Consider the following 25,726-nt stretch of genomic DNA (forward strand, 5'->3'; position numbering starts at 1 on the left):
CATGCGCGCTGGAGCTAAACTAGGGCACGCTGGCATGCCCAAGATATGGTTCCATGTGCCACCTGTGGCACGCGTGCCATAGGTTCGCCATCACGGTCCTATAGCATGTCCAATTGCATATGGTAACAGTACTATTACACTGTCTCTCATACAGCAGTGAAAAACAAATGTAGCTAGAAAAAACAACAAAAAGACATCCATTCCAGGGGAAAGCAGCTCTATGCAGGGCTTTTTAGGTGGGGGTGATTCTGCCCTCCATCTCCATACCTGTTGTGACCCAGGCCCAAGTAAGTATTATCAGACCCAAACTGTTTGAAACAAACAGACTTTATTAGAACAGATGAGAATTAACTCATTCTCAGGGTAGTCCAAACTAATTTAAGACCAATTCTTCACAACACAATTCTTCAGCCTTATCACCAACCTTGGTCTTATTAGGCAACCTGCCAAAGGCTTTTCTTGGCAAAAGTTCAGAAGCAGAAGATGGCAACAAGAAATATATGCAGCAAGACAAGAAACAAATCTATCAACGTTGTTTTTTGACAAAGAGCCTAAGAGCCGTTGCTGGTCTTTTAAGCCTTATGGGAGAGGCCAATCATCTCTTGGCCCTGCTCCCGAGTCATCCTTTTTGCTTTAGCTGCTCGTGCCTTCTTGCAGCTCTTCTCATGCATGCACTAGGAACGGCTTTTCTTCTTCCTCTGCCTCTCTGCTGTCAGCCTCTGGAGCAGCGGTCCTCAACCTGGGGTTCGTGACCCCTTTGGGGGGTCGAACGGCCATTTCACAGGGGTCACCAAAGCCCTCTCTCGGTCCCCCCACGCCTTCACTCACCCTCACCCTCTGCCTCTGTTGGATCGCCAGTTGCCGGTCGCTTACCCCGCCCACTCCCAATCTATTGCTGCCTCCTGAGTCCCAGCTAATGGCTAGAGGGAAAAAAACTGTTTAAATTCTTGCTGCGGGGCTTCAAAGGGCCACCCTACAGCTGATCAGTGTTAAAAGAAAACAAATGAGTAGACCGGTGCCTGCAAAAATAGAAAAAACAGCCCCTTTCAGCTTCAGCATAGGTTAATTACCATCAGTTGGTTTGATCAGCCTCCCGACTCTCAGCTGATTTGCTCTCAGCTGTTTTGCGGAGGGCTCTGTTGCTAGCTAGCTGCAAAGAGGTAAATTGCTGGAGCATATTATTTTTCCCCTAGCTATGCTGAAAAAGCAAAACTGAAATTAAAGCAGGGTCTTTGCTGCAACGTGACAAAATGAGGCAGAGAGAGATTTCTTTTTCTTTTTCCTCACCAAAAAAGGTAGGTGCAAAACTGCAAACAATGGGAAATTTAGGGCAAAAGAGGAGGTTCAAGATTTTAAAACACAAAAGAAAAAAAGCTCTATATAACTAGGGAATTGTAATAATTGAGATACTATTAATTGCATATTGTGTTGAAAGCAGAAATGGTTAAGTTGTGGTTTGGAGGAATATACGGGGGAAATTATTGGGTTTATTATTATTGGTAAATATAATTAATTGATTTGATCTTTTATTCTTTAAAGTTTAACAATTCATTCTTTATCTTAATATCTTTATATTTGTTTGGGGTTGGTTTTCTTCCCTTTCATCTTTTTTATTGTACACCAATCTTTCTCCTCAAACCTACCACCTCTCTCTTTTCTTTCCTTCTTACTTTCTCTTCCCCCCTTCTTCTCCTCCCTACTTCCTCTTCCTTTCTCCTTCCCCTCCTCTCTTCCTCCCTCTCTTACCCTCACTCCTACTCTAATTTCCCTTCCCTTCCTTCATTCCTCTCTATTCCTGTATCCTTTTATGCATATGGACTATTCAGAGGGCTGAAAAAGTTATTTTTGACTGGTCCTCGCACTTTTGACCAGTCCTCGAAATACGCCTGTCCTCACATTTTACATTTTTGCCCTATCTTGTCATCATGGTGAGGAGAAGCAGTTGTGAAATGAGTGACATGGTTGTTAAGAATGCTACAATGGGCATAAATGATGACCAGTCATAAGTGCGAAGTCCGGTCAAAAGTGCGAGGACCTGTCAGAAATCACTTTTTTCAGCCCTCTGGGTAGTCCTTTTGTGCACATGGACTACTCAGAGGGCTGAAAAAGTTATTTTTAACTGGTCCTCACACTTTTGACCAGTTTTCGAACTTACGACTGTCCTCACATTTTATGCTTTTGCCCTATCTTGTCACCAGGGTGAAGAGAAGCAGTTGTGAAATGAGTGACATGGTTGTTAAGAATGCTACAATGGGCATAAATGATGACCAGTCATAAGTGCGAAGTCCGGTCAAAAGTGCGAGGACCTGTCAGAAATCACTTTTTTCAGCCCTCTGGGTAGTCCTTTTGTGCACATGGACTACTCAGAGGGCTGAAAAAGTTATTTTTGACTGGTCCTCGCACTTTTGACCAGTTTTCGAACTTACGACTGTCTCACATTTTATGTTTTTGCCCTATCTTGTCACCATGGTGAAGAGAAGCAGTTGTGAAATGAGTGACATGGTTGTTAAGAATGCTACAAGGGGCATAAATGATGACCAGTCATAAGTGCGAAGTCCGGTCAAAAGTGCGAGGACCTGTCAGAAATCACTTTTTTCAGCCCTCTGGGTAGTCCTTTTGTGCACATGGACTACTCAGAGGGCTGAAAAAGTTATTTTTGACTGGTCCTCGCACTTTTGACCAGTCCTCGAATTTACGACTATCCTCATATTTTACACTTTTTGTCACCATGGTGAAGAGAAGCAGTTGTGAAATGAGTGACATGGTTGTTAAGAATGCTGCATGGGCATAAATGTGAGGATGGTCATAAGTGTGAGGACCAGTCAAAAGTGCAAGGACCTGTCAGAAATGACTTTTTTCAGCCCTCTGAGTAGTCCCTATACACATATAGCAATGGCCACCCGGTCACATGACCAGCTAGCCACGCCCACCCAGTTACATGACCTCCAAGCCATGCCCACAAAATAAGCCACACCCACAGAACCGGTAGTAAAAAATTTTAGAACCCACCCCTGGTTGGGGGTCACCATAACATGAGGAACTGTATGAAAGGGTCGCGGCATTAGGAAAGTTGAGAACCACTGCTCTGGAGGCTCCGGAGTCCGCACATCACTCCCAGATGGCCATGGCCCCAGCTCTGCCTCTGACGCAGAGCCCTCATCTGGGCCTTCCCCAGCCTCCAGGACAGGCCCATGTTTTTCCTCAGCCTCCTCACTGTCCAACTCCGCTGCCAGTTCCGCAGGCTGCTGGCGGACCACAACACTATCGCTCACCGCAGGGCCATTCCCCCAGGTCTGACGATCCAGATGCAGCTGTGACTGGAAGAGGTCATGGACTGCTTTCACCAAGATAGGTGCATGCACAGACGTCACATTCTCTCAAGTAAAGTCCTCCAGTCCATATCCCTTCCACTCAATTAGATACTTGAACCGTCCTTTTACCCACCAGGAGTCCCGAATGCTGGCGACCTCATACTCGGGTGGTTCATTTCTGTCATGTGGCACTGTGGCAATGGCTGGAACAGGCCTGAAGCGGCTCCCATTGCCGACCTGGCCTGTCGGCAGTGAACACAAGACGTGACATAAGCCTGGACATTGTGTCTCAATCGGGGCCACCAAAAGTGCAAGAAACTAGATTCAGTGTCTTAAAGAGGCCAAAGTGCCCCGCTGCAGGATTATCATGGCACTGCGGCAAGATAAGTCCCCAGAGCGGCCCCACCAGCAGCTAGAGCCTGTCTCGGTACCGCAAGAGTTCCTCATGAAACGTCCATGGAGAGGCGGGCCCTACCTCTTTCTTCCGTTGCTCCATGTAAGCATCATGCCGCTGAGCTTCCTGTATCTGAGCCCGTAAATCAACTGGTTCCTAAACCACGGAGAAAGACTCTACAGGCAACACTGTCTGGAGCAGAAGCGGGTCTTCGATGTGGGAATACTCCGGTTTCCGCGAGAGCGCATCCACCCTTTGGTTGTGACCACTAAGGATGTACGTAATGCTGAAATTGAACCTTGCAAAGAAGAGGGACCACTGAATCTACCATTGGTTCAGTTTCTGGGTGGTCTGTAGTAACTTTGCACAAGGGAAGAGGGTACCGCCAGATGCGCGAGCCTGTAGCAAGACCGCAGCAACAGCAACACCCGATGCATCTGCTTCTACCACAAACAAATGGTGGGGGTCAAGATGCTTCAAGATAGGCTCCTTCATGAAGGCCTGTTTCAAGGCCTGGAGTGCCTGTTGCTCGGGGGTACCCAACCGAAATTGGACTTTTTCTGCAGAAGCCGAGTGAGAGGCATGATCCTGGCAGCAAAGCTTGGGATAAAGGTCCGATAGTAGTTGGCGAACCCAAGGAGGCACTAGACAGTGGTCCTTCAGTCACCAAGGAGGTTGCCAACTACGCAAAGACTCCACCTTGCTCGGCTCCATGGCAATGCCCTCGGGAGAGATTCAATGCCCCAGGAGCTCAATGGTGGACTGGAAAAACTGGCATTTCTCCAGTTTAGCATACAGATGATGCTCCCGAAGATGTTGCAGGAGCAGGCAGAGGTGCTGTTGGTGGGTCTTCTGGGAAGGAGAATAGATGAGAATGTTGTCTAAATAAATTACGACAAACTTGTCCAAGAGGTCCCTAAAAATGTCATTCATGAAATGTTGGAAGATGGCAGGAGCATTGGTCAGCCCAAACGGCATGACCGTACAGTATACTCAAAATGTCCTTAAGGAGTGCCAAACGCCGTCTTCCATTCATCCTTGGGACGGATCCGAAGAAGATTATAAGTTCCTCGCAAGTCCTATTTAGTGAAGACAGTAGCCTCCAGAAGTAGTTCCAAGAGTTCAGGAATAAGGGGCAGAGGACACTGGATGCGCGCTATGATGGCGTTTAGCTTGCGGGAGTTACAACAAAGCCGCAAGTCTCCAGTATTCTTTTTCACGAACAGGACCGGGGCAGACAATGGCGATGAGGGCCAGATAAAATCCTGAGCAAGATTTTTGTCCACAAAGTCCCGTAACACAACCAACTCAGGGTCCGACATCGAATACAAATGCCCCAATGGGAGTGGATCATCCAGAATCAAATCAATGGGGCAGTCGTGGTGGGTGTGGTCCACACATTGCAGGCTCGGAAAAGAGATGAAGTTCTGGGAACAATAGATCTGCGGGTCTGGTTTCCTGAGCCAAGCCAAGCCCAAAACCACGAGAAAATGCAGGCCGGAGGTAAAATAAAACTGAATAGGGTCCTCATGAGACCCGATGGTCATGTGCAAGGGTTGAGTGGTGGCCGTAATAGGCCCAGACAGAAGCACCCGGCCAGAGTCTGCACATCACTCCCAGATGGTCCTCGCCCCATCTCTGCCTCCGACGCAGAGCCCTCATCCGGGCCTTCCCCAGCCTCCAGGACTGGCCCGTGTTCTTCCACCGCCTCCTCACTGTCCGACTCGGCTGCCAGCTCCGCAGGTTGGTGGCAGACCACAACAATACCCTCCGTTGCTGAAGCCGTCCTAGAGGCAGACAGAATAACAGAGTTGGAAGGGACCTTGAAAGTCTTCTTGTCCAACCCCCTGCTCATGAACACGTTCCCAGCATCACCGCTGTCTGTCTGCTGCGCTAAGTAGCCAGCTTCGGGTGCATCCCATCAAGAATGGCGAGACTGGCGCCTCGCAAGTAATCGGGCTGACCTTTGCTGCTCCTGCCTTTTCTCTGCCCTAAGTGTTCCTGGTTCAGGTGCAGAAGACAGTTCCTCCTCCTCCTCACTAACCAGCTGGGTGCTTTCCCCACCTGAAATCTCAGGGCTGCCCTGCTGCAGCTGTTGTTTCAGCCAAATCATTCTCAGCAGGCTACTCAGAGCCATTGACCAACTCACCTCCTGAGGTGGCTGGGGCTGGTTCCTCCTCCTCCAAGCTGACCTCTGGAGACGAATCTGAGGAAGCATCTGGGGGAGGAATCAAAGGCTATTATTAGGACCACTTTGCTCTTTTGGAGCTACTTGTAATTGCCCTCCGCTCTTCCGATCTGAGGGGCTCATCTTCTAGCATGGTAGCCCTTTGATACTTTTCCTGGGGTTTTCTTACTAAGGATACTGGAGAGGGTTGCCATTTCCTTCTCCAGTGGACCATGTTGTGTCAGCACCCTCGACTATGACCTGTCTGACCTAAATGGCCCGGCACAGCATAGCTCATTGCTTCATTGAGCTTCGCCAGGCAAGGCATTGACCCGTGAGGAAGGTAAAATAGATACCTCTTCTCATTGAAGAAGGCGGTCCAGGGAGTCCAGGATGTCCTCTTCCAGGCTGCTGAGATCCTCCAGGGTGTCTTCCCCCTCCTCTGGAGAATCCTGTGAACGACAGTCATTCCTCTTTAGCCATCAGAGAAAAAAAAATCAGGATTTCTAAAAGAGGGCCTATTGAATGGGGATTACATTTCCCATTTAGGACACCAGTCCCTGCTACTTTGTGGCAAAGGGACCGATCCCACCAGACCACCCCAACCGAAAAGCCTTTGTCTTTCTTACCCATGGACTGGAAGAAGCCTCCGCATCCTGGTCCCAGCTATCCTCAGATTCCTCCTCCAGAAGGTCAGCAAGGGAGTCGAGGTCCAAATCCCAGAGGCTGCTGGTCCTGGAGCCCGCCAGGACTGTCAGCGAATCCTGCAAATGATACTAAGGTTGCTAAATCCTCAACTTTCTGTGTCCCAATAAGATTCCTATGGCCCTATGGGCCAACAGCAAGAGAGCCTTTCCAAGCCTTAAGCTTAGAAGGATGTATAGCCCAATTTCTCCCACTTCCCATAGCCAACATTTTCTTACCTCTGAAGATGTTTTCTCCAGGTCAGGAGAGATCTCCCCCTGCACTGGTTGGTCTTGTGGTTCCTGAAATAAAAAGCCAAAGATGCCGTCTGTTGGGATATCAAGAAATCCACAGAGACAGGGCTTCTTCTTTTCACGTGGGCAGGATGTGTCCAGGCCTTACCAACTCAGTGCAGGTCTCCAAACTGGTGGACAGCCGCGGCCTCCAGTGCTCTTGCCTTTCCTCTCTGTGGGGAGAAAACAAAGGGGCCAAAGATCAAAAGTAGCCATGGGCCCTTTTGCAAGAGTGGTCATGTGGAAGCTGTAAGAACCCTTGCAGGTGGCCTGCCAAGGGGCTTGGCCTGCCGGTGAAATTGCCCTGAGTCCTTCTTCCTTTAGCAGAAGCAGAGGCAAAGATGCCTCCCTTCTGCTAAAGTTTCACCCTCCAAAGTGTTACCTACCCTGAAAGACAGGCACTGTCTCCTCCTGCACCTCCCTCCTCCACGTCCGATGGATCCTGAAATAAGAAGGCAAATATTCCGTCTATTGGCATGTTAACAAATGCACAGAGACAGAGCCTCTGCCATTACCATAGGGAGGAGCTACTCTGGCCTTACCGACTCAGTGCAGGTCTCCCAAATTGTAGTCAGCCGCGGTGTCCACTTCGGCATCCTCTCATTTCTGGGGAGAGAACGAAGGGCTTGAGTCCTTCTTCTTTTAGTAAAAGTGCAGGCAGAGGGTAGAGATGCCTCCCCTCTGCAAACCTTTCTTCTAGCCCTTCTCCTCAGAATCCCTCAGCTGAGAACACTAACCTCCTGGAAATGAGAGCTGGCCGGACATCTTCCTTCCTGGGACTCCGGGCGGTAGCAGGACCACCCATCACAACCTGCAAGTAACAATGGTTTCATTGAAGGTATGAAACAAGGGGATCTTCTTCAGTTTCCTAGGCTGGCCAGGTTCCCCCCAAGTTCTTCCCTTCCCCCACCCAGTTTTGAAGTATGAACCCCCACTGCCCATGTTGCAGAAGCATCCTTACCCCAGGCAAGGAAGAGACGTCTCCATCAGACACATGATGTGTCTCCCATTCTCCCTGCTGGTCATCCGGTTCCTGTGCCTCTTCGGTGCTGACCAAAAGAAGAAGAAGGTGCCATGTCAAAGAACATTCATCTAGCTGACCCTCTCCTTTCTCAACCTAGCCAGTCAGCCTGCCCATCTTTTGGCCCCTGAAGCCCCTTCTAGACAGGAAGCCATTTTGGGGAGAGCCTCTTACAGACTCTGCAGGCCATCAAGGTTGCCCCACCATAGCCAGGGTTTAAGGAGAAGAGGGTGGTACCTGTCAGGAGGCACAGGAAGGTCTTCAATGTTGCTCTTCAGGCAACAGAAAAGGTGCGAACACCTTTTCCAGATGTTCTGTTAAGAGAAGAGAAATAGACACATGTCAGTCAGAAGAGTTGATTTGCTCCCCCGCTGCCAGTTTCTTGGCAGCTGAGATGGCCACACTTACCCTGAAAAGCCTTCTCACAGCCATGACCAACTAGGTGCTCGTCCTATCACTGCACGAAGGGAGAATGAGCAGCTGTGCAGTGGCTACTGGTTTTTCAGGGCAACTCGTTCCCTCGGCAACCAGGTAAACAATAGCCATTTTTTATACCTACCCAAGGATGGCAGCTCAGCTGGATCTAGGAGTGGCCGGTGGCTGACTCCCTCGGTAGCCTTTGGCCTCTGGGTTTCCTGTGGGAAGTTGTCTGTTCACGAACAACAGAGAAGCCCCATCATTGTGGCACAAAGCACAGAGGGAATCATGGCCTCCTAGGGAGGAAGCGACTTTTAGTCCAAGTCCCTACTCAAGGGACTTGGCCATCTCAGATAAATGATTGCCCAATCTTTTTTTTTTTAAATTAAATTTTTATTAGAGTATAAATATTAAAAAAAATAACATGACATAAACACAACAAACATTTATACAACATATAAACAAAAAGAAATTATGTTTCCTTCTTAAGCATTGTTTCCAAGTGACATTCTGCTTGTTATATATTTCTTCCCCGCTCCTTAGTCAAATGACGTTTTCTATACCGGTAATATTTCCCCTCTAGATTTTTTGTTTATTCCTAATTTTTAACCAATTATACCATTTAGTCCATATTTTGTAGTAGTCTGATTCTTCTCTTTCTTGTATTTCTTTGGTTAACCTGTCCATTTCAGCACATTTAGAATTTTTTCTATTAAATCTGTTTCGTTTGGCGTTTTTTCTTGTTTCCAGTTTTTTGCATATATTATTCTTGCAGCTGTTAGTATGTGAATTGTGAGATATTTAATATCTTTAGGGTATGATTTATTAAAAATTCCTAGTGAAAACTTTTCTGGTTCTTTATCTATCTGTGTTTCTGTTATTTGTTCCAACCATTTTTTGATGTTAGACCAAAATTTCTTTGCTGCCTGGCATGTCCATCATAAATGATAGAAGGTCCCTTTGTCTTCTTACACTTCCAGCAGATCGGGCTATTTTTGGGCTGTATTTTTGCCAGTCTGGTTGGAGACCTATGTGCCACCTATAAAACATTTTCAGTTGGTTTTCCTTGTACGCCACTGCTCTTGTTAATTTTATATTTACTTGCCAAAACGTTTCCCATTTTTCCAAATTTATTGTATGTTTGACTTTTTTTTTATTAAACAGTTTTACAGAAAAAGGAAAAAAAAATTACAAGTATTTCCCCATCCCTCCCTCCCTTCCTTATCCCCCCCCACCGCCCCTCCCCCGAACTTCCCAGAACAAAATGCAGGGTATACAATTGACAATCATATGCTAAACTAAGCTAATAAACTAAGGATTCCTATCCCCCCCTTCACAATTTAACTCCCCTTTTACTAACTAAGCATCAATACTCTTAATTTTTCTATTCATTCATAAGCTATTTGATACTTTTAGTCCGATATTTGTTTTGAATATAATCAATCCATCTTCTCCATTCCGATATATATCTTTCTTGTGAGTGATCTTTCAAATATGCCGAAATCTTCGCCATTTCTGCCAAATTCGCTACTTTTAATGTCCATTCTTCAATAGTAGGCCAATCTTCCTTCTTCCAATATTGCGCCACCAAAAGTCTAGCTGCAATCCAAGGGGCTCTTCTTCTTGAGGTTGCCGGCCTGGCCAGGCTCCCCGGGAGAGATTTCCTCCCCAGCCCCAGTCAGACTTCAGGCATGACCTCCCCAGCGGCCGTATGGCAAAACGTTCCTTCCCTCTGCGGTAGAGGAGCGATGCCATCGTTAGAGGAAGAGAAGGGATGCTCCCCCTCCTGCTTTTCTTCATTGTGTGCACACTGAGGAACCAAGGCAGGAAGTAAGGAAGGGCCTCAGATTAGCAGTTTTAGAAACCTCCTTTTGCATATTGCATATTTTACTGTTTTGTTGCTTTGTTTGGTGTTTTTGTGCAGATAGAAGTTGCCAGAGTTCCTTAGTGACCATGTGCCAATAGCATTTTGGGGGCGCAATTTCAACAGATGGGTTTATGATTCCTAATAGAGAAGGTCAGTCTGACCATCAGACAGAGGAATTCAAGAGGATTTTCTTTCCCATTTAGATGGTGATACTGAGGCACAAAAAAGAGGGGAGACCATTTGGAGTTTCTGAGAAACTATGGTGAGTAAAGCTGTTTTCCAAAGCACCAGAAGGCAAGACAAGGAACAATGGAGGGAAACTAATCAAGGAGAGAGGGAACCTAGAACTAAGGAGAAACTTCCTAACAGCTAGCACTATTTACCAGTGGAATGATTTGCCTTCAGAAGTTCTGGGTGCTCCATTTAAGAAAAGAAATGGCAGAGCATATTTTCATGCAGAGGGTACTGAGTTCAGTTTTTCACATCTTCGGATCATTATTTAATGATTTCTCAAGTGCCGGAGAGCCTAAGGAAATAATATTCAGCTCAGTGCATACTCTACACCCAAAGTAAAACAAATTATATTCCTGAGTTTCTGGGAAACAATTGTGAGTAATGCAGAAGAGTGAACTTTTGTGGTCCTCTTATGTTCTCACTTCTTGAAGCATTCTTGAAGTAAACTTGAAGCAACCATTTTCAATTGAAAATGTAGTACCAATTAACAAGGTTCCTGAGAGGACAATATTGAAGCAAGATATCCTACATTGCCATTCATTTGCAGTAGAAATTTTGTTTACAGTTTAATTGAAATCGCCATGCATGGAAATTCTTCGTTCCAGGTTATCTATTGATATTAGCAGACTTATAGTTATATACAACATTCATATTTTACTTGAATATAGTAATGCTCTTTCTTCATCTAATGTCTACCTCTTATCTCTAACCATTGATAAGAACCTATTTCACATTAAATAATACTCTGAATCTCCTTTATCTTTTATTTTCAATGTCAATCTATCCATCTCTACACAATCCAATATTTTCTAAATTATATTTTCATCAGATGGGGTGTTCTCATTTTTGCAATATGTCATAGCTTTTCGGTATTATACCTAACAAAAATATTTCTGGTTTTAAATCCATATGCTGCTTAATCATCTTTTCCAACCATGTATGTATTTTCATCCAATATTCCTTTCCTACATGTCTACCACATACTGTATGATAATAAGTACCTAGAGTCTGATTGCATTTCCAACGTTTGGCGGACATGGTGTTGAACATTTTTGCTAGCCTTGCCGGTGGCAATTGCCACCTATAAAACATTTTATACAGATTTTCCTTATATGCAGTAGCCATGGTTTTTGCCATTTATCTAATTATCTAATATGGTAGCTGCTCTCCGTCATTGAGAGTTGTAGGTTCTAAAGTCCATCCTGTCCCTAAGAAAAGTGAAATGACAATAGGCCTAAATATAAATTAGTGTATATAAAGTGTTTTTGTAGTGTTATTGTATACAACGTTATACAGTTATTGATCATTCTACCCACTGAATGCTACATTGATAGCTAAAGGAAAATAATTGTGGTCAATGAACAACTTTATTTAAGTGTTGCTTTTATTTTTTAGCATTAATAATATAGATCAAATGATAACAAATTGAAAAAAATCTCAGAACTAACAAGAACAAGATCAGCAACAACAATAACAATAAGAAAAAGGAAAACAACAAAAAGACATCCACCCATCCCCATCCAGGGAAAAGAAGCTCCGTGCAGGGCTTTGTAGGTGGGGGTGATTCTGCCCTCCATCTCCATCCCTCCCTTGCTGAAGCCGTCCTATAGGCAGACAGAATAACAGAGTTGGAGGCAGGGCCGGGTTTAGATGAAAAGAGGCCCTAGGCTATTCCACTTATGAGGCCCTTTCACCAGTGGTGGGATTCAATTATTTAACAACAGGTTCTGTGGGCGTGGCTTAGTTGGAGGTGTGGCTTGGCAATCATGTGACCGGGTGGGTGTGGTTATGTGCATAGACTTTTTTCAGAGGGCTGAAAAAAGTCATTTCTGACTGGGCCTCGCACTTTTGACCGGTCCTCACACTTATGACCATCCTCACATTTATGCCCGTGCAGCATTCTTAACAACCATGTCACTCATTTCACAACTGCTTTTCTTCACCATGGTGACAAGATAGGGCAAAAACGTAAAATGTGAGGACAGTCGTAAGTTTGAGGACTGGTGAAAAGTGCAAGGACCAGTCAAAAATAACTTTTTCAGCCCTCTGAGTAGTCCATATGCACAAAAGGACTAACCAGAGGGCTGAAAAAAGTCATTTCTGACTGGGCCTCGCACTTTTGACCGGTCCTCACACTTATGACCATCCTCACATTTATGCCCGTGCAGCTTTCTTAACAACCATGTCACTCATTTCACAACTGCTTTTCTTCACCATGGTGACAAGATAGGGCAAAAACGTAAAATGTGAGGACAGTCGTAAGTTCGAGGACTGGTCAAAAGTGCGAGGACCAGTCAGAAATAACTTTTTCAGCCCTCTGAGTAGTCCATATGCATAAAAGGATACAGCAATAGAGAGGGATGAAGGAAGGGAAGGGAAATTAGAGTAGGAGAGAGAGGGAGGAAGAGAGGAGGGGAAGGAGAAAGGAAGAGGAAGTAGGGAGGAGAAGAAGAGGGGGAGGAAGAGAAAGTAAGAAGGAAAGAAAAGAGAGGTGGTAGGTTTGAGAAGAAAGATTGCTGTACAATAAAAAAGATGAAAGGGAAGAAAGCCAACCCCAAACAAATATAAAGATATTAAGATAAAGAATGAATTGTTAAACTTTAAAGAATAAAAGAGAACAAATATGAATAAATAACAATAATTAGAAACACACATACAAACATACAGTGTATTTCCTTTGAACAGAGTATTTGGCCGGTTCAGAAATTTAAACAGTGTTTAGTCATTTCAATTAAATTTACAATTTCTATATTTCCTTTTTGCCATATTTATTCCTCATCTATTTTTGTAAAGAACCAATATTACCCTCATCCTCATCTCTAATCTTAATCAAATTCAATTTTTCCCTTCTATTCTATATTATACCCCTTCCCATTGTCATCTATTTTTATATCCATCCTCACATTGGTTAATTATGTAATATTACAGTTGTTTAATATGAATTCAACATTTTAATATAAATCAATTAGTTATAAAACTACCTTTTTTGTATATTAATCAATATGAACATGAATATTCCAATTATTTCCAGGCAATCCAATTTCTTACAAATCCATTAATTATATTTACCAATAATAATAAACCAAATAATTTCCCCCATATATTCCTCCAAACCACAACTTAACCATTTCTGCTTTCAACACAATATACAATTAATAGTATCTCAATTATTACAATTCCCTAGTTAAATAGAGCTTTTTTTCTTTTGTATTTTAAAATCTCCTCTTTTTCCCTAAATTTCATGTTGTTTGCACCTACCTTTTTTGGTGAGGAAAAAGAAATCTGCCTGCCTAATTTTCCAACGTGCAAAGCCAACAGCCTGCTTTACTTTCTCTTTCGTTTTTCAATATAGCTAGGGGGGAAAAAATCAGCACTCTTTGCAAGCAAGGAGCAGATCCGTGAGCAAAACAGCTGAGAGCAAATCAGCTGGGGGTCGGGAGCCGATCTAAGCAAGGGCTAATTAGCCTATGCTGAAGCTCCGGGGGCCAATAAAATTACAAAAAAAACACCGAACCCTTTGTTAAATTGCTGGCTCCCCCGCCCCTCGCCCACCACTATTTATTGGCAATAAATAGTGGTGCGGAGGGGCGGGGCAAGCCAGCAATTTAACAAAGGGTTCGGCTGCAGCACTGGCTTTAGGGCAGCCCTTTGAAGCCCCGCGGCAAGAATTTGAAGTTTTTTTTCCCTCTAGCCACCGGAGGCAGCAATAGATAGGGAGTGGGGGGTGTAAGCGAACGGCCGGCAACCCAACAGAGCAGAGAGTGAGGGTGAGTGAAGGCGTGGAAGCGGCTTTCTCCATCCTGCTCTCTTGCATCCAGAGCCGGTGGGGAACCACGTGGCAGCCCACGTGGATCCCAGACAGCGGAACTCAGGCTAGGGAAGGGGTGGGCAGTTGTGGCTCTTTTACAACCTGTGGCCTTCAACTCCCAGAATTCCTCAGACAGCCAAGCTGTCTCAGGAATTCTGGAAGTTGAAGTCCACAGGTTGTAAAAGAGCCACAATTGCCCACCCCTGGCTATGGTAGGCTGGCGCCGCGCGGGTGGGAGGCGAGGGGCGGGGGAGCCAGCAATTTAACAAAGGGCTCGGCCGAACCCCCTAGAAACCCCAGAATCCCACCACTGTGTAGGCCCCTCTTGATCTTGAGGCCCTAGGCTGAAGCCTAGTTAGCCTATAGGAAAATCCGGCCCTGGTTGGAGGGGACCGTGGAGGTCTTCTAGTCCAGCCAACTTCTGGTGCAGCCCATCAAGAAGGGCGAGATTTACATCTCACAAGTAATCGGACTGAACTTCACTGCTCCCGCCTTTTCCCTGCCCTACCTGTTCTCGGATCAATTGCAGAATTCTGCTCTTTCTGGAGTTTCTTCTAATTCCCCTCTGGTCTTCCCAGTTAGCATATTAGGCACCTTCCAATCTGAGGGGGTCATTTTCTGGCATCATAGCTTGTAGCCTTTTGATACCTTTCATTGGGTTTTCTTAGTAAGGATACTGGAGAGGGTTGCCACTTCCTTCTCCACTGGGTCACCTTGTGTTAGGACCCTCCACTATGAACTGTCTGTCTTGGGTAACCCTGCACAGCATGGCTCATTGCTTCATTGAGTTGCACAAGATTTTTCGACATGACAATGCGGTGATCCATGAAGAACCTGAAATAGATACCTCTTTGAATTAGAGAGTGGAGTCCAGGGAGTCCTCTTCCAGGCTGCTGAGATCTTCTAGGGTGACTTCCACTTCTTTGGGAGAATCCCGTGAATGACAATAGTTCCTCTTTAGGCATCGGGGCAAAAGAAACTCGGCATTCCTAAAAGAGGGCCTATTGAATGGGGATGCCTGATCAAACGCGTTATAAGCTGCCCTGAGTCTCCGGAGAAGGGCGGCATATAAATCAAATTAAAAAAAATAAAAACAAAAAACAAAAAAACCCCCAATGCTTCTCTTGCTGCATAACCTGTGCATTTAAAAAGCAATCCTCACTTCCAGCCCACCTCTCCCACAGAAAAGTAGGCTCTCTACTCTTTGCCTGTTAAAGCCCTGCCATGAAGCAGCAGGGTGCTGGAAAGGATGAGACCCAAAAAGGAAAGGCATAACCAGGGTGGGTCACATTCATTTGGTCCACTGCCATGCACCTTCCCTGTTGATTTTTGGCAAAGGAACCAATTGCAGCAAACTATATGCCCTTGGGTGCATATAGTTAACCTAAATATGTTGTCCCAAGAGCCAGGTGTCACCTAGCTCCACTTCCGAGAGTGCTCCAGCACAGTTCAATCAGTTTAGGAGAAGTGAATAGAGGACCTCCATCCCTCCCCATCAGAAAACACATTGTCTTTCTTACCCATGGACTGGAGGAATCGCTAGCATCAGAAGCCGCTGCAGCATCCTCCCAGCTTCCCTCAGACTCCTCAACCAGAAGGTCAGCAAGGGAGTCCACATCCTCCAGGCTGCTGATCCTGGAGCCCACCAGGACTGTCATGGAATCCTGCAAATGACAGGATGGAGCCTAAATCCAAAGCTCTTTGCATCTCATTACGATGGCTAACGCATAGGGTGCATACAACCCCTTTGTGCCGACAGCAAGAGGACCTTTGGAAGCCTTAAGGTTAAGGTGAAATATTGCACAATATCTTCCCTCCACCATCAGGACTTATGGCATAGCCTTCTTCGGCCCCATTGCCAAAACCTTATCTCTGAGGAAGGTATTTTTCTCCCCATTAGGAAAGAGCTCCTCTTCTGTGTCCTGGTCTTCCCCCGTTAGAGTCCAGGTGAGATGTTTAAGGAATCAAGCTAGCTCAGCTTCCCCTTTCCAAGATGAGTCACTCACCCTGTCCATCTTTTCCTCCAAAGCCCCTTGTGAACCAGCGGGGTCTTCTCCCTTCGAAGTGCTACCTACCGGGATAGATAGGGAATCTCCACCTCTCTCTGGCTCTCTGCTGGAAGGGATTCCTCCAATGGATCCTAAAATAGCAATGCAAATATTCTTTCTTTTGGTATATTAACAAATCTGCAGAGACAGGGCCATTAGCATGGTGAGGAGATGTTCAGGCCTTACCGATTCAGTGGAGCGCTCCATAATTGTGGAGAGGCGCAGCCTCCGTGGAGGTTTGAGAGAACGCATACCTCCACAAATTGTGAACAGGCATCACATCTTCCTTCCTGGGGCTCCTGATGTTGGCACGAACACCTATCAAAACCTGAAAGTAATAATTGTTCATTTGAATAAAATGATAAAATAAATCAAGGTTCTCTGCAACATATCCCCATGAATCCAACGGGCTCTTCTTGAATTCGTTAGGCTGATCAGGTTCCCCCATCCTGTTTTGTGACATGGATCCCCACTGGCCATGTTGCAAAATTGTCCTTACCCCTCTAGATGAAGAAGCGTCTCCATGAGGGGAGCAGCTGTGCTGCTCACCATGGACCTGTACCTTGTCAGACCTGAGCAAAAGAAGAAGGTGACATGTCAAAGAACATCCATCTACCTCAGCCTCCCCTTTCCAAGACCAGCCAGTCAGCCTGCCCATCTTTTGCCCCCACAAGCCCTTTGAGACAGGAAGCCACCTTGGGGAGAGGCTCTTACAGATTCTCTTACAGTCCATCAATGGTCCCCCACCATGCCGAGAGTTTAAGGAGAAGGCTGTGGTACCTGTCAGGAGGAACAGGAAGGTCCTCCGCGTCATCCTTAATGCAACAGGAAACCACTGAGCCTCTTTTCCAGATGAGCTGTGAAGGGACGACAAATAGATGTGAGTCAGTCAGAAGTGTTGGGAAGCATGACTTATTCTCCTACTGCCAGTTTCATGGCTGCTGAGATGGCCACACTTACTTTGAAAAGCCTCCTGACAGCCATGACCAAATTAACTGTTCCTGTTGGTACTGCCATACTCACTGCCCAACAGAAGACTAGGCAGCTCTGCGCTGGCTCCAGAACCCTCTGCACTCCAGCACAGTTCACTAGTTTAGGAGAACTGACCTGAGGGCATCCATCCCTCCCCAACAGAAAACATTGTCTTTCTTACCCATGGACTGGAAGAAACGCTGGCCTTGGAAGCCACTGCATCCTGGTCCCAGCTTCCCTCTGACTCCTCATCCAGAAGGTCAGCAACGGAGTTTACTTCCTCCAAGCTGCTGATCCTGGAGCCCACCAGGAATATCATGGAGTCCTGCAAATGACACTATGGTTGCTAAATCCTAAGCTTCCTGAATCTCAATCAGATAGTTAAAGCCAACAGCAGGAGGGCCTTTGGAAACCTTAAGCTTAGGAGGCTATATTGCACAATTTCTCCCCTTCCTCATCAGGACTTATGGCATGGCCTCCATTGTCCCCATTGCCAAAACCTGCTTACCTCTGAGGAACGTGTTTTCTCCCCATTTAGGACAGAGCTCCTCTTCCACGGCTTTGTCTTCCAAGTTTTCAGTCCAGAGCAAAAAGGTGAAATAAATGTAAATGAAAGCCCCTTGTGAACCAGTAGGGGGTCTTCCCCCTCTGAGGTGCTACCTACCTTGATGGACTGGGACTCTCCACATCTCTCAGGCTCTCTAACGGAAGGGATTCTTTCAATGGATCCTGAAATAAAAACACAAAGATTCTGTCTGTTGGCATATCAGCAAATCAATAGAGACAGGGCTTCTGCCATTAGCATGGTGAGATGTTGAAGCCTCTCCACAGTTGTGAAAAGGTGCAACCTCCACTTCTCTGTCTTGACATTTCTTCGGAGAGAAGGAAGAACAACTTATCAATACTAGCCATCAGCCTTTTTTAAGATCAAACAGTTGGAGGCTTTAAGAGCGTGCCATCGGGCCTGCCAATAGGGTTGCCTTGCATCATTTTTCCTTTCGCAGAATCAGAGGCAGAGGGTAGAGATGCTTCCCCTCTGCAAGCCTTTCCTCTAGCTTTTCTGTTTAGGGATTTAGTGCAGCTGCCTTTTTGGAAAAAGTTCAGAGAAGAGCAACTAAGATGATCAAAGGCCTGCAGACTAAACCATATGAAGTTGCAGGGTTTGGGTCTGGCTGGTCTAAAGAAAAGAAGAATTAGGGGTGACATGATAGCAGTATTTCAGCATTTGGGAGGCTGCCACAAAGAAGAAGGGCTCAAATTATTCTCCAAAGCACCAGAGTGCAGGACAAGAAATAGTGGGAAACTAATCAAAGGAAGAAGCAATCTGGAATTAAGGAGAAGCTTCCTAACGGTGAGGCCAACTAACCAGTGGAAGAGCTTGCCTCCAGGAATTGTGGACGCCCCATCACTGGAGGTTTTTAAGAAGAGACTGGACAGTCACTTGTCTGAGATAGTATAGGTTCTCCTGCTTCAGCAGGGGGCTGGACTAGAAGACCTCCAAGGTCCCTTCCACCTCTTTTTCTATTCTAGGAAAGGCCACCTGGAGCAGGCAGAAGCAAGCAGGAGGCTTCCTGGTGACAACTTTTTCCTGATGCTTCAAAGTTTGACTGAACTGGGATCTTGGTTGAACTGGGATTATCGACTTTTGCAAAGCCTTTAAACTCCTAGTTGGAGACTGGCAGCAGCTCAAAAATTCTTATTGCATAGAACCGGTTGGTGTCGTGGCGAGAACAGTTGGAAATATCAGTGGTCTGCGAGCTCCATGAAAACCAGCTGGTATCTGCTTGTCGGTTTTTAATGGACTTGTCGCTGTTGTCGCTGTTTAATGGACTTGGAGCAGGAGAGCCATCTACTGGAGGAAGAAGATTACTGCAGCGTGGGAAAGTGAGAATTGTTTAAGATATACAAAGAAAAGGAGTGAAAATAAATAACACCTGGAAGGCCACTTGACCTTGATTCTATCTCAGTAGGCAATTTGGAGGTTTTAAAGAAGAGATTGGACAGCCATTTGTCTGAAATGGTACAGGGTCTCCTGCTTGAGCAGGGGGCTGGGCTAGAAGACCTCCAAGGTCCCTTCCAACTCTGTTATTCTGTTAAATTCCGCTTCTAGGTGACTTTTATGGCCTCTGATCAATGTCTATTCAGGGTTTTACCTTCCAGTCTATTCTTATATGGTAAATATAGAACCTTTCGGGGGGCGTTATTTCAACAGATGGGTTTATGATTCCTAATAGAGAAGGTCAGTCTGATTGACCATCAGACAGAGGAATTAAACAGGATCTTCCTTCCCATTTAAATAAATACATAAATAAATAACTTGATTGCCGTTGTACGTGTATTCAAAGTATACCCATACAACGAAATTCAGTTAACACCCAAAGACCTGGTCCAACACACATAACAATCCCCAAACAGACTCCCACCCACCACAATTCTCCACCCCTAAACCACCCAAACATCCACACAACGGACCAAGTAATACTCTCCAACAGCTCACTGATGGTGGTCCTTTAGTTCAGGGGTCTTCAACCTTGGCTCCTTTAAGCCTGGAGGACTTCAACTCCCAGAATTCCCCAGCCAGTTTTGCTGGCTGGGGAATTCTGGGAGTTGAAGTCCTCCAGACTTAAAGGAGCCAAGGTTGGAGACCCCTGCTTTAGTTCATGGTTGAGTGCAATTATAGCTCTGGGATCAAAACTATTCAGAAAACATGTGGTCCGAGTTTTAATTGTTCTGTATCTTCTGCCAGAAGGCAACCGTCCAAAAAGATTGTAAGCAGGATGGGAAGAGTCTCTGAGAATGTTATGCAACTTTCTCAAACAGTGAGATTCGAAAATGTCGTCCAGGGCTGGTAGCTGGAGTCCAATGATATTCTGGGCAGTTTTAATGATTCTCTGTAGAGCTTTTTTGTCCGCTACAGAGCTGCTCCCATACAATGCAAGAATGGGAGGATACCCTCCCATTCTTGTCAAGATACTCTCAATGGTGCTGCGATTGTAGGACAGAAGTAGATGCTGAGATAGGTTTATCTTCCTGAACATTCTCAGGAAGTACAGCCTCTTCTGTGCCTTCTTCACAAGCATGTTAGCATTCATAGTCCATGAGAGGTCCTGTGCTTAATATCAGAGTAGAGGAATGGTGAGATGCCATCCTTACTGACTGTGGCCTACCTGTCAGAAAATCCCTTATCCAGAAACAAATCCTCTGATTTATACCCAAATTGGACATTTTAAAAAACAACCTGTTGGGTAAAATGGTGTTAAAGGCAGAGCTATAATCCACAAATAACAGTCTCGCATATGTCCCCTGTTGTTCCAAGTGATTCAAGACAGTATGGACAACAAGAGACATAGACATTTAGATGGTGATACTGAGGAACAAAGAAGAGGGGAGACAATTTTGAGTTTCTGAGAAACTATTGTGAGTAAAGTAGAGAATGAACTTTTGTGCTACTCTTATATTCTCAATTCTTAGTAAACTTGAATCAACTTTTCCTTTTCAATTGAAAATGTACCAATTAACAAGGTTCCTGAGAGGACAATATCCAAGCAAGGTATGCTACGTCACCATTCACTTGTGGTAAATTTTTTTGTTTACAGTTGAATTGAAATCGCCATGCATAGAAATTCTTTGTGCCAGTTATTTTTTTAAAAAAGTTTTTTATTTTTATTTCTCATAAACACATTTATATGTACAGTCACCTTATTTTTTAACTTTCGCTTTTAATTTTTACTTTTTACTTTTTCGGGGCTGCTCTTTTACCCTTTACTTTTATTCCAACCTTTCTTCTTCTCCTCCCCTTCTCTTCCTTCCTCCTTCTCCTCCTCCTTTCTTCTTTCTTCCTCTCCTTCGCTTTCCTACTTCCCCTTCCCTTCCCCCACTCCTCTCTTCTTCCCCCCTGGTTGTGTAAAGAAGCAAAACATTATTGGGTGAAAATACAAACATGATTAGAGGGAATGTTGCAGCAACATATAGAGTTAAAGCCAGAGATATTCTTACTGGGAATTTTACCAGAGAATTACAGTAAAGAAGATAGATATTTGATTATTCATATAATAACAGCGGCTAGAATTGTATTTGCACAAAATTGGAAAACAGATAAAATCCCGTCGGAAGGAGAAATTATACAGAAAATTTTCAAATTTTCGTGCCAGGTTAAGACATGCACTTTCCCTGCCATTTTAGTTGTCTCATTTGTTTATCTTATTATATATGCTGGTGTTTGTATTGTAGCAACAACTTAGCATTACTTGCATGAAATTATAGCCTATGAGACACTGTAACCTGAGTACTGGTCTGTAAAATTCCTTTTTTGTTGCTATTTTTCTTTCATATAGGCCCAATAATCAGGATGCAAGTCATGAGAATATAAACAGTATTTATTTCTTTGTTTTTGTTACAGGAGGACATCAGGCAAGGCAAGAAAACAGTCCAGGACATCAGTATATATATACAGTAGGAGGAGTCAAAGGTAAGGAGGAGTTAGTGGGATGGACAATTGATGTATTAATGATTAACCCTTACATGGCTTTAAGTATGTACATATAGTTAGGTATTTTCCATGTGTAACAAATCCCCCTCTAAAATACCTAACGGTTATCAATATTACAATTTATATACATATATTCAATTTCAATTTTGTGTTGTTTAACTGGTAAAGGTTTTGTTAAAATGTCTCCAACTTGTTCACTTGTATCACAATGAATAGCTTTAATAAATCCTATGTTAGATAGCTGTCTGACATGTTTATATTTAATATCTATATGGCGTGACCTCTGGCCTATTGCTTCAGAAGTTGAAATTTCTATGGCAGCTTTATTGTCTTCATGGATGGTTATGGGATAATTGGGTTCAGACCAGATGTTAGATAGCAGATCGTCAAACCACGTTAAATTATTGGCCGCTTTTGATAGACAAATATATTCAGCTTCAGCTGTGGAGGTTGCAATTAAATTTTGTTTGCCAGTGTACCAATATACGGGACAATTGTTTATAAGAAAGACATAACCAGACGTGCTTTTTCTACTCTTTGAATCTCCGGCCCAATCCGCATCAGCATAGCATGACAGAATAGGTTTTTCTGAATGTACAGGTTCTAAGTATAAACAAACATCAGTGGTGAATTTTAGATATCTAAGGACCCTTTTTACCCCTTCCCAATGATATGTATTAGGATTGCTTACGTGTCTGGACAGAAGGTTAACAGCAAAAGTGATATCAGGCCTAGTCCAATTAGAAATATATAGTAATGAACCGATGACTGATCTGTACAAAGTATTGTCTTTAAATGGCTCACCTTCGTTATTCATGTTCTTTATAAAATCAGTTTGCATGGGAGACTCACATGGTTTCGAATTAATCATATTGCATTTTTGTAAAAGCTCTAATATTTTTTCTTTTTGAGATAATTTGAATCCTCCTTTGGTCTTGTCAATTTGAACACCTAAATATTTATTTACTTTTCCCAAGGTTTTCAACGTAAAATGTTTGCCCAATTTTTCAGCGAATTCATGACATTCATGTTTTTGTTGCCCAAAGTATAGAATGTCATCAAAATATATGAGTACATACTCTATGGAATTTTCCCTTTTTTTGATAAAAAAGCATAAATCTGTGGATGTGGCTGAAAAACCGATTTCTCTAAGTATCTTTGCCAAACACTCATACCACCTCTTTCCGGATTGCTTTAATCCATACAAGCTTTTGTTTAATGACCAAGTTTCTCCTTTCTGTATATTATTTCCGGGCGGTGCCTTCACATATATTTCTTTGTCAAGGTCAGCATGTAAATAAGCAGTTTGTACGTCCAACTGGTACACATCTAAATTCAGAATAAATGCCATTGTTAGTGCGCTTTTAACACTTTCTGACCTTACTATGGGAGAGTACGTATGTACATAATCATCAGGGAACCGTTTCGCGAACCCTTGAGCCACAAGTCTAGCTTTGTATAAGAGTTCATTATTTTCTAGCTCCTTAATTTTGAATATCTATTTTGTTCCTATGGGGGTTTTACCTGCAGGTGGTTTTGCGTGTGTATATACATTTAATTCCTTTAAGCTATCCATCTCCCTTTCCATTGCTTGTTCCCACTTGATCTTCTCCTCTTGTGGTAATTTTAGTATTTCCTCATATGTACTGGGTGTTTTATTGTATGCATTGATGGATAGTATGTAATCCTCTAATCTTTTTGGTACTGTGTTTCTGTTGGATCTGATGGGTCTATTTGGAGGTGCTTCAGCATCATGCATATACCTTGCTTCTTTTTTAGTTAGTGTATCTACTTGTATGTTGGGATGATTCTTATTCCATTCTCTATTTGATATCTCCTGGTGTCTGGGTTTGCTAATTTGTCGTGTTTTGGATTCAGTTGCGTATGGTATGTGTTTTCTATGAGTGTCTGTTGTGTTTTCAACTTCAGGGTATAATTCATTTAGATGTATTTTGGACCAATTTGCGTGCTCGTGGAATACAGCCGTTCTAGATATTATGAATTTATTGTTTTTGTCTATAAATTGATACCCTTTGGTCCCTGATTCATATCCCATGAATTTTAATCTTTTTGATAACTTTTCTCTTTTGTGTCTTAATTGTTTTGGAACATAGACATCAGCAGTGACACCAAATATATGTAGATGGCCAATTTTAGGTTTTCTACCATACATGACTTCGTAAGGTGTTTTGCCAATTACGCTAGACCATAGTCTATTTATGGTATAATTTGAATATGTAAGTGCTTCGGCCAAAAAATTTTTCCCTAGTCCAGCATCATCTAACACACATCTAACCATGGTTTGTAATAAACCGTTTTTGCATTTTGAGACTCCATTCTGGAATGCAGAAAAAGGTGAAGTTTTGAAATGAAGTATTTCCTGCATTCTTAGCCAATTGGAAAATACTTTTGACAAAAATGTCGGGGAGTTGGTAGGGAACATTTTTGCAATTCTGGTTGGTGGGAGGTGCCATCTATAAAACATTTTCATCTGGTTTTCCTTGTATGCCCTCGCAATTGTTAGTTTCGTGTTCGTTTTCCACATCCTCTCCCCCTTCTCTAATTCTATCACATGGTTAAAGTTTTGTGCCCATTTGATCATCGTGTCTTTCGCCGTTTCCTCTTCCATTTTATACCGAATTAGAAACTTGTATAGTCTACTTATTAGTTTTCAATCATTCCCTAGTATAATTTTATCTAATTCTGTTTCTTCTAGTCGAACTTGGTCTTTTTTTAAATCCTCAAATTACTCTGTGTACTTTGAGTTTATCTGCAGATATGTCCACCATTGCACTTCTCTTCCTAAGTCCAGTTCCAATTCATTTCTAGTTTTTAATATTCCCCTCTTAGTTATTATGTCTCTATACCTAGTTAATTTTGTCCAGTCTACTAAATTTGGATATGTTAAAGTTTCCTCTGGGGAAATCCAAGACGGGATTTGTATATAATGCTGTTTTTTAATTTTATTCCAAATTATTAGTAAAGAATTCCTAATTGTATGTCTTCTAAAGTATCCATAAATATTTTGTTTTCCTCCCCACAAATATGAGTGCCACCCTATAGTTAGATCATGTCCTTCTAATGTTAGCAGCCTTTTATTTTCCAATTCCATCCACTCCTTTATCCAAACTAATCCTGCTGTTTGATAGTAGGTCTCCCAATCTGGCAGGGCAGCTTCTCCTCACTCTCTCTGGTATCTTGTAATACTTTTAACCTAATTCTAGGCTTCTTTCCTTGCCAAATAAATTTTGTAGTTAATCTACTTAATAAGTCGAAAAAATTGTTCCCCATTTTTATCAGAATAGTCTGGAAGAGGAATATTCCTCTTTGCTATTTGAAAGCCTTTTGTCATATCCTGATTAACCAATGCCTTTGCGGTCTGTGTTGAATAAATTTTCCCAATCATTTGTCCAAGTTTTTGTCCATAGTCCAATTTCTGTATTAATTGTGTCATGAAGTTCCAGTTCAAATTGTCAAAGGCCTTTTGCGCATCAAGGAAAACCAGTGAAAATTGTTTCTCTGCGTGTACCTCATAATACTCTAATATATCTACTATCATCCGTGTATTATTTTTGATTTGCCGTCCTGGGAGAAAACCACTTTGGTCCAAATGTATGTGTTTGTTCAGAATCACTTTTAGTCTATCCGCAATTATTGACATAAATAATTTATAATCGGAATTCAGTAGAGAGATAGGTCTGTAATTTTGTATTAGTTGTGGATCTGAATCCTCCTTATGAATCAATGTAATTAGAGCTTCTGACCAGGATTTGGGTGTTTTTGTCCCTTGCAATACTTCATTAAATATTTCTAACATAAGTTCTCCAGTCTGTTCTATCCTATTTTAATATAGTTCTATCGGTAATCCATCGGGGCCTGGGGATTTATTATTTTTTTGTTTTTTTCATTGCCGTTCCAAATTTGGTTTCGGAGATTGGTCTATTCAACGTTTCTTTCTGTTCCTCTGGGTAACTGACTCATCTTTATGAGGGTTGCAATCTCCCAGGGTCATGTGATCAGC

The 25,726-nt window shown here is 43.5% G+C and overlaps 1 protein-coding gene across 1 annotated transcript; it reads right to left on the reverse strand.

The window, feature by feature from the left end:
- Nucleotides 1-2,981: 2,981 nt before the first annotated feature.
- LOC148115186 (uncharacterized) lies at nt 2,982-8,281 on the reverse strand. Its single transcript, XM_087886371.1, has 11 exons — nt 8,108-8,281; nt 7,811-7,898; nt 7,587-7,660; nt 7,392-7,455; nt 7,236-7,291; nt 6,959-7,022; nt 6,796-6,858; nt 6,502-6,636; nt 6,229-6,324; nt 5,855-5,923; nt 2,982-5,492 (listed from the first exon to the last, which is right to left on the reverse strand). The coding sequence occupies exons 3-9, from the start codon at nt 7,652-7,654 to the stop codon at nt 6,235-6,237; spliced, it is 540 nt and encodes a 179-aa protein (XP_087742497.1). The 5' UTR covers nt 7,655-7,660; nt 7,811-7,898; nt 8,108-8,281; the 3' UTR covers nt 2,982-5,492; nt 5,855-5,923; nt 6,229-6,234.
- Nucleotides 8,282-25,726: the final 17,445 nt, after the last annotated feature.

The sequence above is a fragment of the Pantherophis guttatus genome, chromosome 2 (genome assembly GCF_059756535.1).
Source record: "Pantherophis guttatus breed Tessera chromosome 2, ASM5975653v1, whole genome shotgun sequence".
NCBI lineage: Eukaryota > Metazoa > Chordata > Lepidosauria > Squamata > Colubridae > Pantherophis > Pantherophis guttatus.